Below are 14,475 nucleotides of genomic sequence, written 5' to 3'. Positions count from 1 at the left end.
CAAAAAAGATCTTGCTGTGATTTGTGTCAAAGAGTGTTCTTCCTATGTTTTCCTCTAAGAGTTTTAGAGTGTCCGGTCTTACATTTAGGTCTCGAATCCATTTTGAGTTTATTTTTGTGTATGGTGTTAGGGAGTGTTCTAATTTCATGCTTTTACATGTAGCTGTCCAGTTTTCCCAGCACCACTTATTGAAGAGACTGTCTTTTCTCCATTGTATACCCTTGTCTCCTCTGTCACAGATTAGTTGACCATAGGTGCGTAGGTTTATCTCTGGGCTTTCTATCTTGTTCCATTGCTCTATGTTTCTGTTTTTGTGCCAGTACCATATTGTCTTGATTACTGCAGCTCTGTAGTATAGTCTGAAGTCAGGGAGTCTGATTCCTCCAGCTCCGTTTTTTTCCCTCAAGACTGCTTTGGCTATTCGGGGTCTTTTGTGTCTCCATACAAATTTTAAGATTTTTTGTTCTAGTTCCGTAAAAAATGCCATTGGTAATTTGATAGGGATTGCATTGAATCTGTAGATTGCTTTGGGTAGTAGAGTCACTTTCACAATATTGATTCCTCCAATCCAAGAACATGGTACATCTCTCCATCTGTTGGTATCATCTTTAATTTCTTTCATCAGTGCCTTATAGTTTTCTGCACACAGGTCTTTTGTCTCCCTAGGTAGGTTTACCCCTAGGTATTTTATTCTTTTTGTTGCAATGGTAAATAGGAGTGTTTCCTTAATTTCTCTTTCAGATTTTTCATCATTAGTGTATAGGAATGCAAGAGATTTCTGTGCATTACTTTTGTAGTCTGCAACTTTACCAAATTCATTGATTAGCTCTAACAGTTTTCTGGTGGCATCTTTAGGATTCTCTATGTATAGTATCATGTCATCTGCAAAAAGTGACAGTTTTACTTCTTCTTTTCCAATTTGTATTCCTTTTATTTCTTTTTCTTCTCTGATTGCCATGGCTAGGACTTCCAAAACTATGTTGAATAATAGCGGTGAGAGTGGACATCCTTGTCTTGTTCCTGATCTTAGAGGAAATGCTTTCAGTTTTTCACCACTGAGAATGATGTTTGCTGTGGGTTTGTCATATAAGGCCTTCATTATGTGGAGGTAGGTTCCCTCTATGCCCACTTTCTGGAGAGCTTTTATCATAAATGGGTGTTGAATTTTGTCAAAAGCTTTTTCTGCATCGATTGAGATGATCATATGGTTTTTATTCTTCAATTTGTTAATATGGTGTATCACATTGATTGATTTGCGTATATTGAAGAATCCTTGCATCCCTGGGATAAATCCCACTTGATCATGGTGTATGATCCTTTTAATGTGTTGCTGGATTCTGATAGCTAGTATTTTGTTGGGGATTTTTGCATCTATATTCATCAGTGATATTGGTCTGTAATTTTCTTTTTTTGTAGTATCTTTGTCTGGTTTTGGTATCAGGGTGATGGTGGCCTCATAGAATGAGTTTGGGAATGTTCCTTCCTCTGCAATTTTTTGGAAGAGTTTGAGAAGGATGGGTGTTAGCTCTTCTCTAAATGTTTGATAGAATTCACCCGTGAAGCCATCTGGTCCTGGACTTTTGTTTGTTGGAAGATTTTTAATCACAGTTTCAATTTCATTACTTGTGATTGGTCTGTTCCTATTTTCTATTTCTTCCTGGTTCAGTCTTGGAAGGTTATACCTTTCTAAGAATTTGTCCATTTCTTCCAGGTTGTCCATTTTACTGGCATAGAATTGCTTGTAGTAGTCTCTTAGGACGCTCTGTATTTCTGCCGTGTCTGTTGTAACTTCTCCTTTTTCATCTCTAATTTTATTGATTTAAGTCCTCTCCCTCTTGTTCTTGAGGCGTCTGGCTAATGGCTTATTAATTTTGTTTATCGTCTCAAAGAACCAGCTTTTAGTTTTATTGATCTTTGCTATTGTTTTCTTTGTTTCTATTTCATTTATTTCTGCTCTGATCTTTATGATTTCTTTCCTTCTGCTAACTTTGGGTTTTGTTTGTTCTTCTTTCTCTAGTTCCTTTAGGTGTAAGGTTAGATTGTTTGAGACTTTTCTTGTTTCCTGAGGTAGGCTTGTATAGCTGTACACTTCCCTCTTAGAAGTGCTTTTGCTGCATCCCATAGGTTTTGGACTGTCGTGTTTTCATTGTCATTTGTCCCTAGGTATTTTTTCATTTCCTATTTGATTTCCTCAGTGATCTCTTGGTTATTCAGTAACATATTGTTTAGCCTCCATGTCCTTGTGTTTTTTACATTTTTTTCCCTGTAATTCATTTCTAATCTCATAGCGTTGTGGTCAGAAAAGATGCTTGATATGATTTCAATTTTCTTAAATTTACTGAGGCTTGATTTGTGACCCAGCATGTGATCTATCCTGGAGCATGTTCCATGCGCACTTGAGAAGAACGAGTAACCTGCTGTTTCTGGATGGAATGTCCTATAAATATCAATTAAATCTATCTGGTCTATTGTGTCATTTAAAGCTTCTGTTTCCTTATTTATTTTCATTTTGGATGATCTGTCCGCTGGTGTAAGTGAGGTGTTAAAGTCCCCCCCACTATTACTGTGTTACTGTCGATTTCCTCTTTTAGAGCTGCTAGCAGTTGCCTTACGTATTGAGGTCCTCCTATGTTGGGTGCATATATATTTATAATTGTTATATCTTCTTCTTGGATTGATCCCTTGATCATTATGTAGTGTCCTTCCTTGTCTCTTGTAACATTCTTTAAAGTCTATTTTATCTGATATGAGTACTGCTACTCCAGCTTTCTTTTGATTTCCATTTGCATGGAATATCTTTTTCCATCCCCTCACTTTCAGTCTGTATGTGTCCCTAGGTGTGAAGTGGGTCTCTTGTAGACAGCATACAGATGGGTCTTGTTTTTGTATCCAGTCAGCAAGCCTGTGTCTTTTGGTTGGAGCATTTAATCCATTCACGTTTAAGGTAATTATCGATATGTATGTTCCTATGACCATTTTCTTAATTATTTTTGGTTTGTTTTTGTAGGTCCTTTTCTTCTCTTGTGTTTCCCACTTAGAGAAGCTCCTTTAGCATTTGTTGTAGAGCTGGTTTGGTGGTGCTGAATTCTCTTAGCTTTTGCTTGTCTGTAATGCTTTTGAATTCTCCATCGAATCTGAATGAGACCCTTGCCGGGTAGAGTAATCTTGGTTGTAGGTTCTTCCCTTTCATCACTTTAAGTATATCATGCCACTCCCTTCTGGCTTGTAGAGTTTCCGCTGAGAAATCAGCTGTTAACCTTATGGGAGTTCCCTTGTATGTTATTTGTCGTTTTTCCCTTGCTGCTTTCAATAATTTTTCTTTGCCTTTACTTTTTGCCAATTTGATTACTGTGTGTCTCAGTGTGTTTCTCCTTGGGTTTATCCTGTATGGGACTCGCTGCGCTCCCTGGACTTGGGTGGCTATTTCCTTTCCCATGTTAGGGAAGTTTTCGACTATAATCTCTTCAGATATTTTCTCTGGTCCTTTCTCTCTCTCTTCTCCTTCTGGGACCCCTATAATGCGAATGTTGTTGCGTTTAATGTTGTCCCAGAGGTCTCTTAGGCTGTCTTCATTTCTTTTCATTCTTTTTTCTTTAGTCTGTTCTGCAGCAGTGAATTCCACCATTCTGTCTTCCAGGTTACTTATCTGTTCTTCTGCCTCAGTTATTCTGCTATTGATTCCTTCTAGTGTAGTTTTCATTTCAGTTACTGTATTGGTCATCTCTGTTTGTTTGTTCTTTAACTCTTCTAGGTGTTTGTTAAACATTTCTTGCATCTTCTCGATCTTTGCCTCCATTCTTTTTCCGAGGTCCTGGATCATCTTCACTATCATTATTCTGAATTCTTTTTCTGGAAGGTTGCCTATCTCCACTTCATTTAGTTGTTTTTGTGGGGTTTTATCTTGTTCCTTCATCTGGTACATAGCCCTCTGCCTTTTCATCTTGTCTATCTTTCTGTGAATGTGGTTTTTGATCCACAGACTGCAGGATTGTATTTCTTCTTGCTTCTGCTGTCTGCCCTCTGGTGGATGAGGCTATCTAAGAGAGAGGCTTGTGTGTAAGTTTCCTGATGGGAGGGACTGGTGGTACATAGAGCTGAGGTTTGCTCTGGTGGGCAGAGCTCAGTAAAACTTTAATCCGTTTGACTGCTGATGGGTAGGGATGGCTTCCCTCCCTGTTGGTTGTTTGGCCTGAGGCAACCCAACACTGGCGCCTACCTGGACTCTTTAGTGGGGCTAATGACAGACTCTGGGAGGGCTCACGCCAAGGAGTACTTCCCAGAACTTCTGCTGCCAGTGTCCTTGTCGCCATGGTGAGCCACAGCCACCGCCCACCTCTGCAGGCGACCCTCCAACACTAGCAGGTAGGTCTGGTTCAGTCTCCCCTGGGGTCACTGCACCTTCCCCTGGGTCCCGATGCGCACACTACTTTGTATGTGCCCTCCAAGAGTGGATTTTCTGTTTCCCCCAGTCCTGTCGAAGTCCTGCAATCAAATCCTACTAGGCTTCAAAGTCTGATTCTCTAGGAATTCCTCCTCCCATTGCCAGACCCCCAGGTTGGGAAGCCTGACGTGGGGCTCAGAACCTTCACTCCAGTGGGTGGACTTCTGTGGTATAAGTGTTCTGCAGTCTGTGAGTCACCCACCCAGCAGTTACAGGATTTGATTTTACTGTGATTGCGCCCCTCCTACCGTCTTATTGTGGCTTCTCCTTGTCTTTGGATGTGGGGTATCTTTTCTGGTGAGTTCCAGTGTCTTCCTGTTGATGATTGTCCAGCACCTAGTTGTGATTCTGGTGTTCTCGCAAGAGGGAGAACACGTTGTTTTAGTCTGCCATCTTGGTTCCTCAAGATAAACTTCTGACCACATTGTGCAAGGCATGGATGGATATGAATAAATAGAACTCATCCCACATATAGTAGGAATTCTCTTTGTTATTTGAGTATATAAATATTATAAATCACTTTATACAATACTTGAAAACAGACAAAATAGACAATTTCTTAGAAATATAATTTAGTATGATGAAGTAGACAAGCATTTATACGTCCAAGTAATTATGAAAAAGATCAGCAGATCTAGATGATTTTACAGGCAACCTTCACCAAAAATTCAAGTAAACGATAATCCCAATTTTATTTTAAAAAAACTATTTTCGATAGTAGAAAATAAAAGAAAGCTTTAGTTTTTTTGTGGGGCTAGCTTTATCTTGTCTAATTATTTTAAACTGTGGTAAAATATACATAACATAAAATTTACTATTTAACCATTTTTAAGTACACAGGTATGTGTCAGTAAGTACATTCACGTCGTTGTGCTACCATCACCACCATCCTTCTACCAAACTCTTTCCATGTCCCAAAACTGAAACTCTGTATGCATTAAACAGTAATTCCCCATTCTCCCCTCTCCACAGCCCCTGGCAACCACCATTCTACTTTCTGTCTCAATCTGACTACTCTAGGTACCACATATAAATAGACTCATACAGTATTTGTCCTTTTGTGACTGGTTTATTTCACTTAGCATAATGTCTTCAAGATTCATCCATGTTGTAGCATCTGTCAGAATTCCCTTCCTTTTTAAGGCTGAATAATATTCCATTGCACGTATATGCCACATTTTGTTTATCTACTCATCCATCAATGGACAATTGGGTTGCTTCTACCTTTGGCTTATTGAAAATAATGCTGTTATGAACATAAGCGTACAAATATCTGTCTCCCTGCTTTCAATTCTTTTGGGTATATACCCAGAAGTGGAATTGTCAGATCATATGATAAATTTATGTTTAACTTTTTTGAAGAGTTGCTGTACTGTTTTCTATAGTGACTGCTCCATTTAACATTCCTACCAACAGTGCTCAAGGGATTGTCTAGTTTTGATGTCAAGATTATTCTAGCCCCATAAAACTAAAATTTTCCCCTTACCTGGACATTCAGATTGCTAATATTTTATTTAGGATTTTTGCACCTATGTCCAAGCGTAAAACTGGCAGATCATATTAGCAAAATTTGAATAACCCAAAATGCAAAGACAAAATTTATATATCATAATCAAAGAGAGTTTATACCCAAAATACAAGGATTTTTAGAATTTACGAAACAAATTCATGTAATCCAACATAACAATAGAGTAAAAGAAAAAACAATGATTATTACAACAGATAGAAAAAAAGACATATAATGTAGCACCCATTCATTATTTTAAAAGAAAAAAGGCAAATAAAAATTTAGTTTATTTCTAATTCTTATAACATTTTTTCTTGTTTTACCAGAAAATATAGCACAACGTTGAACAGGAGGTACAACAGGCATCCTTTGTTTTTTGTTCCTGACTTTCATGGGAAGGCTTCTAATAATTCACTATTTAATGATGTTCATTTTAAGTTTTTAGTCATTAATCTTTATTGGTTTAAGGGTATTTACTTCTAATTTGCCAAGGGTACTTTTTGTTTGTTGTTTGTTGTTCTAACTTTCCATCCTTGCTTCTACACTGAAAACCCAGGAGAATCAACAAATTCAAATTACCAGAATAGGAGAATTCAGTAAGTTTGCAGAGATAAGATTAATATATAAAAATCAATAATGTCCAGTGTCCAAATGTTGGTCTCTAAATACTACTCTTCAATTAAAAAAAGCAGAGCTCCTTGGAGAAATATCTGATTCCAGGGCTGGGGCAGAAAAATAAACAATGAGCCTGGAGTTTCTTATAGTACCAAACACTAAAGAAGTACTTACAAGACAAAAGGATGGGTCGAATCAAAGGGACCCAAGACCCAGCCTGCAGAGCTCCCAATCGCCAAAGCTCAAACAATTTAAACAGCAAAAATAATGTAGTATTGGATTATTACCCAAAGTATAAAATAAATATACAGAGTACAAACTAATATAAATAAATGATTGAACAAATAAATGCCAAGAAGAGACAAATCTTCCTTACAAAAAATTCTAAATGATAAATGTAGATACTTCCCTACTTCCAGGAAGTGGAGCTTAATTCCTGCCCCTCCCCACTTTTAGGACAGGCTATACTTAGTGCCTCACTTCCAAAGGAAGAATAGAACAGAGAAAGAGAAAAAATATTAACTTTATAGTGGAAAAACCTGGCAAACATTACCTAAACCAAGGGATGAAGGTTATCATCATCGGTGATGTCATGCAAATATCATGTACCCCCCTGGCATGTTAGGATGAGAAGGGCACTTGACTTTGCTGATACTCTTTTTAAAAACCTATAACCAACCCAGTCTAATCATAAGAAAAATATCAGATTAAGGGACATTCTACAGGATACCTGGCCAAGACTCTTCAAGGATGTCAAGGTCATGAAAAACAAGGATAGATTAAGAAACTGTTCAGAGATCAGAGGAGACTGGGAATACATGATAATTTAAAACAATGTGGTAACCTGGACTGGGTCCTGGAACAGAAAGAAAACATTAATGGAAAAGCATAAAATCTATCCAGTCTGGAATTTAGTAATAGTAATGTTACCACTGTCAGTTTCTTAGTTTTGACAAATGTATCATGGTAAAGTAAAATGTTAACAATGGGGGCAACTAGGTAAGGAATGTAGAGGAACTCTCTTCTTTGCAATTTTTCTGTAAATCTTAACATTATTCCAAAATTAAAAGTTTATTTAAAAAAATCAACAATGTTCTTATACCCTAGTAATAACCAATTAGAAAATGAAATTCCAAAAAGGTCTAACAAAATACATGCAAAATGTTTACAGAAAAAAATTATTAAACTGATGTATATGAAAGACCAAAATAAATTAAAAGAAAGACCACAACATCATAGGAAGACTGAATATTTCAAAGACAGTGTTTAATCTTTAATCTATGAATTCAATACAATAATAAACTCACTGGATGTTAATATAAATACTCTTTATGAAAAACAAAAAGGTTAGAGACAATAATGGGATTGTTTTATATCTTTGTAAGTCTCTTTTAATATCTATCTTAATAGAATACAGAGGGATTCTCATATCTGCTTCTGCATTCAATTTGTTTTGATATCACACACCATGTAGCCTCTAGAAACCTCTTCTATAAACCCTAAGAGAATCCCACTATCTACCCATCAATACATCTTTTTCTCTTTATTTTTTACAATGCATTTCAAAGTAAGCTGCAGATATCAGTATAATTCTCCTCAAATACTTCAGCATGTAAACTCATTACTTAGAGTTTAGCATTTTTTTATTAGTTCCTTTTTTCTCTTTATGTAAAATTTACATACAATGAAATGCACAAAATTTAAGTATGAATTTGGTGATTCAGACATTGCGCAACCCAAACGTCTCTCAAGATGCAGAATGTGACTCTTACTCCCCAGGAAATTCCCTTATACCCTTCTGAGTAAATTCCCCATTCCTCTCTAGCCCCCCAGAAGCAAACACTGTTTTGATTTTTTTTCTACCCAGATTATCTTTGCCTTTTCCAGAACTGGTCATATAAATGGACTCATACAATACGTACTCTTTTATGTAAGGCTTCTCTCACTCAATACAGTGTGTTTTAGAGCCATTCATACTATTTTTTAAAAAGTATTTAAAATTATTTTACCTACCATGAAAATGACTATCAAGATGAGACAGATGCCCACTATGATAAGGAAGGGGATTAAGTAGTATTCCAGAGGAAGGCTAAATTCTGGAACTAAGATAATGTGGCCCCTGGAAGAAAAGAAAAATTAATAGTTGGGAAGTATTAAAAGTTGCCAAATTATGATATTAATTGAAAACAAAAATATTTTTAAAAGGCATTTAGACATTACAATTCAATCCACTAGACGCATCTCATTTTCTAACATATGATTTCTAATAATTTAAGGGATGCTTTTTCCAATGTTAAGTCAATTTTACATACCGGCCAAAATAATTTGCCTATATAATTAAAAGAAACTTTTAGACTGGGTAGAGGAAATCAGCCAATCAATACTTACTGTGTCCATCCTGGAAACACGCATTTACTGAATTTAGTAACCTGGGTAAAAGTTAGCATATTTTACATGCAAAATCAGCATTTAAAAAATGGCAGTGCCTCGGGCAGCATGTCAACAAGAACCCCCTCCCCAAGCAAATCACTGTTCATAAATTCCTCCCATGAAAAAAATCTCTGGAGCCACTGTTGATGAAAATATACTCCCCGTTCCCTTTATGCTTCACATGAGCTTGTTGTACCAAGTACAACAGATATAACCCCTGTACTCCACATTCATCTGTGAGATATGGAATGAAAGAACCGGCAACAGAATTCACAGGAGTTGTAGCTTCTCTCTTCTCAACCTTCTCCACAGCTTGAATGAAAAAAAAAAAAAAACGCTACAAAAAAGTGTATGTTGCGCGTGGGGACAGGGGGGTAGAGAGTACCACAGGATTTATTCTCCTCTGTTACTAACCATGGTTAATACGTTATATGGTTATTAACCATACAATACTGCTATTATAAAAATTCACTGGGACTCATGAAATGAAACGGAACAGAATAAGCACACTACCTGTGTTGCGTGAGCAAATTTTACATGGCAGCAAAATCCTGCAATAGAAAATACCCTCAGTCTAGGGAAGGGTCTGTATAATGGTCAGTGAGATGACTGATTTCTCCATAATATTCCTGTGCTACTCAACTAGTATGGTGCCAGCAACACTACTTTGTTACCCACTGCTGGCTGGTTTTTTAAGTAGTGACTCCAGGTACTTCATAACACAAGGGTTAAATGCAAAACAAAAATTCTCAACGTAAAAGGAAATGAAAACAGGTTGACTCCTTCCCCCATGTAGAAATGCTTAGGATGCCCTAGTACTCAAGAAAAATAACATGAAAACAAATTATTTCTATTCCCAAGCGATTTTTAAGTCTTCATGCTATTAACAATTTTATTCACATCCAAAGAGCTCTATCAATCTTTAACAAAAAGAAGAACAAGAAAGATAATACCAGGAATTTCCCCCAATAATTTAAATATTTTCCAAAAACTGCTAAGATTGCTAAAAGTAGCTTTTTACTTCACTTTCCAGAAGAATGACAAAAGATTTATATGCATTTTTGTAACTTAATATAAAATACTGAAGTGACTGATACATCATCAGTATAAAAAAGAGAAAAGCAAGCCTGGGCTCCTCTATTTGATACCATCTCTTCCAGCATGAGGCCAGCTCTGTAAACAATGTCCCTGTTCTTGGTACAAATCCTCTGAAACTGCCCCAGGGCCACGGCTGAGATACAGTAACAAATGGTGCCACTTTTAGGTAGAAGAGCCTTTCAGTGAGATGCTGATCCTCTGCAACCTCCCTAACTACTTCCACCAAACTGCTATAAATTAACTGTTAGGGTTTAGAAGCCAGATTAAACTATATATAGATAGAGATACGGACACTGAGCTTTTAAGATACTTAGAGCCGTCTATCAACTGTAGACCCTTTAAAGATCTTCACAATATATCTTGAGAGTAAACTAAAATGGTTTGAGATATAGCAGGCTATATAAACGAGATAGCTTATAGTTTACTGCATTTTCTTAACCAAATTGCTAATGGTGAAGGTGGTGATGGCGATGATATAGGGTGGACAACTACAACAGAGTATCAGTCCCCCAGCTTTATTTCTATTCCCTCTGCCCAGGTTTCCACCGCTGAGGCTGCAGACTCATCCCTGTCCTAACCCCAGATCAATCTGTATTTGAAGGAGGAGATATTTAAACAGCTTTTAGTAAGAATCTTCCCATACTACCTCCATGTCCACCCCTCAATATAGTACTTTCCATGTGCTCTGCAGCTAAGACTCCATCATTGAAGCAGAGTCTTAAGCAACCTAGGAAATAGTGTCTCATTCTCCTTTGCATGAGTTCCCAGGCTACTTTCAAACCAGGTGTTAGGCCTAAACTCTAACTTCAATAATAATCTAACAGTAACAGTAATCTCTAATTTCCCAACCCCTCTGTTGACACAGGAGGTCTTGCCTTGTCTGTTTTGTTATCCAACCCCCATCATGAATTGGGAGATAGGGATTGACATATATACACTAGTATGTATAAAATGGATAACTAATAAGAACCTGCTGTATAAAAAAATAAATAAAATTCAAAAATTCAAAAAAAATACTTTAAATATATAATTATCTTTGGCAGATGCTAGAAAACCAAATCATTTTAAAAACAGTAAATAAAGGGAAAGAATCAAATGTTTATCCTATCTTTCCTAAACAGACTGTACATCAAAGTAATCAAATAACTGATAAGGTGTGAGTCCTCTTTACAGAAGTATTTCAGCTAATAAATGAAGAAGGAATTATAAAATTAGATTACTTGCAAATCCTAAAGAACTAATGGATCTAGACAATGATCATTAATGATTGCTGCCCTCGCAAAGAGAGAACCAAATATTATGTCTCCTGATGGAAATACATAATAACACACATAAATTACTCTTGCCTCACCTATCCTCCTGGTCCTCCAAGCACACTTGAATTTGAACAAACCTCTAGGTCTAATAAGCAATTTACAGGGAAAATAAGTAACAAAGGAACACTCTAGGCAATACACCAAGGATGCAGTCAGGAAAGTCTGGACTGTGGTAAAAACTGTACAGGACAAATGACCCTGTTGCTTCAATAAATAAATGACTAGGAAAAAAAAAAAGAGGCATAGCAAGTGTATGGATTAAAAATAGGGTGATCACATGCCCTGATTTGCTCAGAAACAAATCTAAAGACTGAAATATGGGTTGATATTGAATTAATGTTTACTTTAAAAAAAAAAAAGGTAAAATAATGATAATATCATTATATTTTTTATATATAACCTATCTTCTAGTGATATATTCTGAGATATTTACAGTTGAGATGATAGGATATATAGTACTTGCTTTAAAATAATCATGGTGTGGGGAAGAAAAGTGGCGGGTGGCGCTTCAGAGCGGACAGTCCAAACAAAATTGGCCATGAGTTGATAATTGTGAAACTGAAGGATCAGATTCATTATACTCACCTCCCTACTTTTAAACAGTAGAATAAATTAATGGGTAGGTAGGTAGGCAGGCAGGCAGACCGACCAGCCAGCCAGCCAGCAGATGGATGAGGCAAATCAGTATGTACAGGTCCACAATCCCTTAAGCACAATTCTGAAACCTAAAAAGCTTTAAAAAGTAATGTTTGCAATTCATTTGCTAGTCAACCTGAACCTAACTGACATGATAAGATACTCATACATTTATTGCAGATATATATGTAATGTGGTTATGGGATGCTGCCTCAAATCCTATTTGGATGTTACGTAACTTTTAAAAATCTGAAAATGTTACAATTCCATGTTACATCTGTCCCCAAGAGTTGGGATAAGGGATTTTGTGGCCTTGCATTAACATGGGAAGGGTCTAAATATTAAGTAAATAAAGTATGTTACAAAATACTAAGTATTGTATGGTACTATTTTACGAGCACATTATCCCTAATTAATGTCAGCATTCAAACATGTGGAAAAAAATTAAAAGCTTTTTAAAAAACAGTAGCTGTTGTTAGAGAACAGCATCATAGGGAATTTTGTTTAAATGCTTTATATTTCTGAATTTTTCCACATTTTACCAGCAGGTATTACTTTTTTAATGTAAAAAGATATGACTTAACCATTAAAAACAAAAAAAGACTCTTTAAAATACATATTAAAATATACAGACTTTTTCTAAATGAAGCAATAATACTGAGGTAAAAGCAAGTAGTAGTTCTCCACCCCCCATTAACTACTTAAATATGGCTGACAAAATAGCATCTTGCCTAACTATTTTTAATTCAACATCCAAGATTATATTCCCTAACTTAATAAAAATGTTCTGAGCACAGAATATGTGAACAGTATTTTAAATATCAAAACTATATAGGGAAAATGACAAAAATAATAAACAAAAAATCCTTCCCTCTCTTTTTTTTATTCATATCCAAACTCAAATATTCCTGGATTTTTTTCCCCCCTAAATAATTAGAATTGCATTTCATTGTGCCAGTTTCCTCTTTTGGCAAATGTAGATAGTAAGAGATAATAATAACCTCTAGAGGGCTGTTTGAGAATTATAAATGTAAAGGCCTTGTTTCATGAGTGCCTGGCACTTGCTAATTCCTAAATAAATACTACTGCTTTTATTATTAATACTGTTGTTATTGTTCCTCTTAGTCAAAAGGCTGTTCCTGTCCACTATGTTTTGGGGAGCTGTTTCATGGAAGAAGCTCTGAAGTGTTAATTTAATTGCACTATTTCTATATAAGATAAGACAGCTGTGCCTTAAGTTAGTTTCAGTCTATTTGTTACCATGGTAATGAGATTTTGGGGAGAAATTCCATAAGAAGTTTCTAATTCCAAATCAAACTTTTTACACTTGAAAACAAACTTTCTGTGTTTGTAAAAGTTAGTCACTTATCACAGTGTTTTGGATTCTTTGTTTATAAAATAACATTTCTTTTTAATAAAATACAAACATGTCTTAATGAAAAGTATCATATAAATGTAAATCAGGGACTTCCCTGGTGGTCCAGTGGTTAACAATCTGCCTTCCAATGCAGGGGACAGACGCAGGTTCGATCCCTGGTCGGGAACTAAGATCCCACATGCTGCGGGGCAAATAAGGCCACATGCCGCAACTACAGAGCCCACACGCCCCAATGAAAGGTCCCACGTGCTGCAGCTAAGACCCAACACAGCCAGGAAAAAAAAAAAAAAAGTAAATCACATTGCTTCTAAATACCAATGGTTTGATTAAACTATAAAAGGGAAAGGTTTTTTTTATCTTTTTAGCAACATGGGTGGCTTAATCTCTCTAGCATAAATGTATTTGCAATATGCAATCATACACAGAACAAACAGTACAATACAGTAAGTCTTAAAATCATGACTTAAGAAGATATCATTTAGCCCGATAGAGTACATTCTAAAACAGAACTTTGATTACAACTAATCTTATATAATTCTACCCTAATAAAGAGAATAATTTTAAGTTATATGATTATTTCTTACATCCATTACTTACCCTTTTTCATATGTGAATTCATCTTTCAGGGAATTAGCTGATGATTCGCCAATAAAGACAGATGGAATGTCAATTTTCTTTAGTACCTCAACTGTATAAAACAATAATAAAATTATTCTTCAAAGGCCATACTTAGTGTAAAATCAACTTAACCTTCTTCATAATAACAGCAAATACAACTGGAAATAATTACAATCAACTTGAATTGTCTATTATTTGATTTTCCATATTGCATATTTATACCACCATCAAAATGGCTGAGAAACATTATTACATTTACAATAACAAAAGCTAACATTTTGCATATGACATTACCGCACTACCTCAATAGTCCTGAGATTGAAATATAATTCTTATTTTGATTATTTCCATTTGATTTATTTGATTTATTCCTCTACAAACATAATTAACTATTAGAAAAGGAAGAAGAGGAAGAAATGTAAAGTGTTTTTTCCAT

General features: G+C 35.8%; 1 protein-coding gene across 2 annotated transcripts in view; it reads right to left on the bottom strand.

Annotated features, from left to right (window-relative positions):
* RNF13 (ring finger protein 13) overlaps nt 1-14,475 on the bottom strand; it is a 155,030-nt gene that overhangs the window by 36,958 nt on the left and 103,597 nt on the right. For both annotated transcript variants that reach the window (XM_036849795.1, XM_036849794.1), the window contains exons 6-7: nt 14,019-14,109; nt 8,577-8,682 (exon numbers count right to left, since the gene is read on the bottom strand). In XM_036849795.1, coding sequence (XP_036705690.1) covers nt 8,577-8,682; nt 14,019-14,109 — 197 coding nt within the window. The remainder of the gene's footprint in view (nt 1-8,576; nt 8,683-14,018; nt 14,110-14,475) is intronic.

The sequence above is a fragment of the Balaenoptera musculus genome, chromosome 4, assembly GCF_009873245.2.
Source record: "Balaenoptera musculus isolate JJ_BM4_2016_0621 chromosome 4, mBalMus1.pri.v3, whole genome shotgun sequence".
Classification (NCBI taxonomy): domain Eukaryota; kingdom Metazoa; phylum Chordata; class Mammalia; order Artiodactyla; family Balaenopteridae; genus Balaenoptera; species Balaenoptera musculus.
This window is presented reverse-complemented; position numbering and strand designations above follow the sequence as displayed.